This window comes from Limulus polyphemus, unplaced genomic scaffold, assembly GCF_000517525.1.
Source record: "Limulus polyphemus unplaced genomic scaffold, Limulus_polyphemus-2.1.2 Scaffold85, whole genome shotgun sequence".
NCBI classification, from domain to species: Eukaryota; Metazoa; Arthropoda; class Merostomata; order Xiphosura; family Limulidae; genus Limulus; species Limulus polyphemus.
In genome coordinates, this window is record NW_013665695.1 from 212,335 (window position 1) to 218,095 (window position 5,761).

The following is a 5,761-nucleotide window of genomic DNA, read 5'->3' on the forward strand; positions in this document are numbered from 1 at the left end:
GACAAATATTGCCAAGGGAAATTAAGTGGGGTATAAAAGACTGGAGCAAGCAAGAAAAAATCAGACCAATGCTTAGATGGGCATAAGAAGAAACCCTGGCAGCCGAGTAATAGCTATAAGTGGGAGAAGAGTTGTATGTATTGGAAACCAAAGTTTCGTTAACAAATGCAAATCTCCTCCAATTGAACTCGGACAAAAAAAGTTGAACATGTCTGTTCAGTGCAATATCGAGGAAAAGAATGAAGTTGTCCTGAATTCAATTACATGGGGTGAGAGGTTACTGCACATGAAGGTTGCGTTGCCCTCCTATCGATGGAGGGCTGTTGTCACATGATGGTGTCATCATGCAGCACAATTCATGTTAAACTTATGAGTTTATGTGGGAATTAGCTCAAGATTATTGGCATGCAAATTTTATAGGCAGATACAAGAGGGAAACAGCATTTCTGTGTGCGGAGATGAGTTATCTTGAAAATCACACACAGATGTTTAATAAATTTAAATATTTCTTACCTGAGGTAAGCGTCGATCTGCTTCTTTCAATCGCTTTACACAAATGTCAACAAATGAGTGTATTTCCCCCTTCTCTCGAGCAGTAGTTAGGTCGACACTAGACAACAGGAATGCATTGTTGTCGCAACGATTACGTGACAAGGTAAAGCACACAACTGGAAGCTTCTCCAATTTGGTAAGATGATTTATTAAAGCAATGTATGTGTTCTTCTCCTATCAGTAAAAAAATTAATGTACATTGGTAGTCAAAAACAATAATAATAAAAAAATTACACGAGTTTCTGAAAATTTTAGTTTACTGAAAAAAATTATTTTAACTTATATATTAATATGGAAATTAATATTTTTTTATAAAAATGTACAGTTTCTTTTTTTTATTAATCAATATGATCCACCCAAAAAGTTTAACCTTCATATGTTTGGAGATGGCTTGAATGATAATGAAGAAAACTTTCTTACAAGCTTACTACAGTAAGAAATATACAATGATTCAACAAGGTTTTGTCATCATCGTTTATGAGAAGAATTATATTCACTTGCTAATAGTAATTAATAACATCAGATATCAGCTGTTCGAGCAAAATGAGTTCAGTACTGTATTTATAGTTACTAATTACCAGAGTAGTCAATTATTTCAAGATGGTGACCTTTCCTTGGTTCAAAAATCTCTAAGACTACAGCAAGTTACCTTGTTTGGGAAGCAAACTAAACCAATGCTACTGCACATGGAAAAGTAAAATTTTTGTAGTTATGAGCTACTTTTAATAAATGTTTTAAAGTTTGCACTTAAAACTGCATTACACTAAGAGTTATTGAACTTTATTTATTGTTCACATAATTTTGGATTCAACAAGCACAAAAAAAACAACCTGCTGAGGCATGACATTCTGTCTTGGCCCCTTGGGACCTCTGGTTTGTTGGAATTTACTGGCTCTCTCATTTTTGGCATTGACAGCTGCTTGGTATCTGAAAATGTTTTTCATATTATTTCCACTATCTTTATAATGGGGGAGAGGAGTAAAAAGTAAATCAGTAATACCAGAAATCCACCTAATAAGTAGTAGTTTTTTCAGTAGTTAGATTAGATTTTAAATAAATAAATAAGTTTGTAATTTAGTCAAAGCAACTCATTAACAGTCAAGTTATTCTGAGTAGAAAAAGGCTAACCGCAGCACAATTTACAACTTTTGAAAATGCTACTTGAAAAAACAGATATGCAATTACATTAGGCAATTCAGACAAATTATTTTATAAAAATAAAAATGTAAAAAAAAAAAAGTAACCTTCATTTCGACAGACATTAGCATGACACCTATTATATTTTCTAACACTACATTTTATATCGAGTCCCTTAGGGATTTTCAAGAACTAGAGAGTGAATAATAATAGCATTCCAACACAACCATGTTCATCATATCCACTGCCAATAGCACATTTCGCTCAATGCATAGCTCATTAGGCGAGATAGTTAGTTGTTGGAACACTATTTATAAAGCTAATAATATAATAGGCTTAATACTAATGTCTTATGACAAGTAAGTTAATTTTAACCATGCTTTATCAGCTTGAAAAGGTATTTGTACCATAACTTCGTTTTGGACAAACTTTTTTATTGAGGAGCAAATGTTATGAATACTCGTTTTCCAATTTGAACTGAAGTTATCCATTCACATGATTATTACAGTACACATATATTACTGTACAAAACAGTTCTACTTGTCCATTTCTTTCATTTTTCTACAAATACTAAATGTGATAATTCATTAATTGGATGTTCTAATACATCTATACAATATTACTAAAAGCAATACTAGATTTTCCTTCATTTTGGAAAAGGAACTTGTTTATTTCATTAATGTATATATACACATTTCAATGGAAAGGATGAGAAGAAGAGATATGCACCAGAATATTTCCTTACTGTGAGCTTACAATGTACTTTTGTAGAATGTTTAATCTAAGTTTGATAAAAATATGGCTCAAGATGAAACAAGAAGCCAAAAAAAAAAAAAAAAAAAAGAAAACGCATGACTGGTTAGTTCATGTTTGAAATTAGGTTTAGTATGACAGCGATATCGTGAGAATTATTTCTGAAATGAAATATGTTTCAAATGTATATCTACAGACTATTTTCTTTATGAAAACATAATTACAATCAGATGTTTAATCTTGATATTATAATTTGATAGGGTTTTAGTAACCCTAATTCTTACTGTCATGCTTTATAAAAACAAGAATACCCAAATTTTGTAATAAGTTTTTAAAACCATGAAATTCAAAGAAGTTTATTTATTTTTTAATAGTACATGTAATGGAGCCTAAACTTTCACTTCATGTTCCAAAAAAATGCTTATTTCATTGTTATTAATAACTACACTTACCCCTTGGTTGAGAATTTGCTATTTTCATCAACAATCAAGAATTTTTCATCTCGCGATTTTCCTCCACTTCCAGTGTAGAGATAGTGTTCCAAAGGCACCGGCCTCTTAAGTGTGCTGATAACATAGATTTTCTTTTTTTTGGTACGTCTATAGTCAGAAGAATGACATTTTTTATTTAATAAATACTGGTTCCTCATCAAGTAAGTCTATCACTGACAGACTCCACAGCATCTTCAGTAAGTTATACAAAAATACTTGATATATATGTGATTCAAAAAGTATCTTTTAGCTTTCATTCTAGAAGTTTTAAAATCATGCAGTTTATAAATATGAATTTTTCAACATTTCTGAAGCCATACCTTTAGAAAAGGAATCTTAATGGGAAAAAAAGTGATACTCATTTCATAAATGCATCATATTATGATTAAAACATTAAAACAATATTTATAGATGGTACAAATTACAAAAGAGTATCCAAACTAATCTTTGATTTATTTGAACTCCACAATGAGCTTAATTTCTTCATGCAAAATGAGCTTGACTGTACCTTATTAACATATTAATTCAGTGTAAGATTAAAAGCTCACCCAATCCAGTCTGCAAACTCCATTGTATTAGGTACAGTGGCACTTAGTAGAATCAACTCAACATGATCAGGTAACATGATCAGAACCTCCTCCCACACAACTCCTCGCTACAAAATAGTTTGAAAGGAAAATCAGAAATTGCTATTTATAATAACTCAAACATAATCTGAAAAGTATAGGGATATAGAAAGGCATTCTAAATTGTTGAATAAATTAATGCTTTCTGTACCAGCTGGGTCTTTCAAAAGTTTTATCTGCTAATCATCAAATGGTATTTACTCAACCCAGGAGAACCTATCAGTAGGCAGATAGTTCAGTATTTGGAGATATAATACTCAAGGAAACTTATCAGTAGGATCCTACTGATAAGCTTTCTTAGGAATTGTATCTCCAAACACTGAACTATCTTCCTACTGATGGGTTCTCCTGAGTGTTGTAACTCCAAACACTGGATTAGACTCCTACTGATAAGCTTTCTTAGGAATTGTATCTCCAAACACTGAACTATCTTCCTACTGATGGGTTCTCCTGAGTGTTGTAACTCCAAACACTGGATTAGACGATAGTTCAGTGTTTGGAGTTACAACCCAAGAAAGCTAACCAGTAGGAGGTAGTTACAAGGTGTTATTTAGGTCTATTCTCTAGTATGACTCACAACAATACATTTTTTATCACTCAGTTTTAACCTATCTCACTTTTAAGTGCTCATTCAAAACACAGGAGAAATTGAGAGTAACATATAAAGATATTAGGTGAATATCCACATTTTTTCAGGTACATACAGCTCCAGTGGATGAGGTTCTATACCATAGACCTAATCCTGTTCATAAGAGCTTTAGTTTTCAATACTGTTTGGTTTACATTTGTAATCTGCAAAACCAAATGGTTAAGAAAACATGAGAGCTAAACTGCTGAAAAGATGGAGAACCTCAAACACTCATTTGGAATGAATGAGTAAACACGTGCCTATAAACATTAACTTTACATGAAGCATAAAACCAAAAGCATTTATTTATTTATGTCCAATATATTCTATTTAAAAGAAATGAATAAAAACCCAATAACCCGAGTGCTTTTGAAAGGTGGATCTTTCTTCTTCAGGGGCAAACTGGGTATGGTGGTGTAATTGAATGAGTGATATATATAAAGGGGGTTTAGTGACATCACGAAGGTCATCAGGTTTTCCAGGAAATGTTTAGTCTATGCACTGTTGTAAACATCTCATTTCCAGTACAGTGTAGGGATATTTTACTTTAGAAATGGATAAATATATGTATATTTGAAACTATACTCAAGTGTTTAAGTAAAATAAGTGACACCTGGAGACTGATTAAAAAGGATATGTTATGCCAATCAATTTATAAAAACAGGTATGGAAAATTATTTTAAATAAATATTATGCTTTAGGAAATTCAGTGTTCACATTACATGAAAAAAATAAGGCAAAGAATAAAAATTGTTTTTCTGACACAGATGAAACCAATGATGATTCCAGAATCTAGATTGATATTGATAGGTTGAACAATGTTTAGCTTAGCAATTCAATAAGCTTCTTCTATTTCTCTATCTGCTTTAGTTTTGAATCCTCTTTCAGTGCCCACGAGAGTAACATCGTTAATGGAATGGCCGGGTTAGTTAAAGTGTTGAGCAACAGGGAGATCTTTTTCGGTATTAACAGAAGATTTATGGTTGTTGAAACGTTCTCTAAGAGTTGTTTGTGTATGTCCTACATATTTGTAATTGCATTTTTTACATCGTATAAGGTAAATGGTGTTTTTCGTTTTACAAGTGATTTCTTTGGATATTTTAGTTTCTTTGATTGTGTTTGTCAGAAAATGAGTCAGTGGTTTTTATGAACTTGCAGTTATGACAACGGGCTTTATTACATGGACAACAATCATTTTTGGGTGGGATGTAATTCACTTTTGTGTGAACAAGGATATTTTTCAGAGTTCTATTTTTTCAGGAGACAACGGGAACTTCAGGAAATATCTGTTTAAGATAAGAGATGAAAATATTTTTTCAGAATTAGTGAAACATTTCTGAGTTTAAAGGATGAATTTTCTTCTGCAAACCATTAAGACATTTTAACTCTCTTATAAAAGGTTTATCTTGATGAATAGGAAGTATTAACTTTACGAGTAATAAATTTCTTTCTAAAAGACCTTGCATTTAAATCATTTATTTTCTTTGGCAGCTTGACAAACCCTGAATTTAGCATACACAAGATGTTTCTTTTTGATTTCTCTTTTAAAGGTAATAGTTTTGTAAAACTAAAAT

The 5,761-nt window shown here is 31.7% G+C and overlaps 1 protein-coding gene across 4 annotated transcripts in view; it reads right to left on the minus strand.

The window, feature by feature from the left end:
• The window catches only part of LOC106468078 (helicase SKI2W-like), a 51,269-nt gene that overhangs the window by 22,054 nt on the left and 23,454 nt on the right, over window positions 1–5,761 (minus strand). For all 4 annotated transcript variants that reach the window (XM_013928482.2, XM_022397002.1, XM_022396982.1 and 1 more), the window contains 4 exons: window positions 3,482–3,588; window positions 2,895–3,041; window positions 1,383–1,479; window positions 514–726 (listed from right to left, as the gene is read on the minus strand). In XM_013928482.2, coding sequence (XP_013783936.1) covers window positions 514–726; window positions 1,383–1,479; window positions 2,895–3,041; window positions 3,482–3,588 — 564 coding nt within the window. The remainder of the gene's footprint in view (window positions 1–513; window positions 727–1,382; window positions 1,480–2,894; window positions 3,042–3,481; window positions 3,589–5,761) is intronic.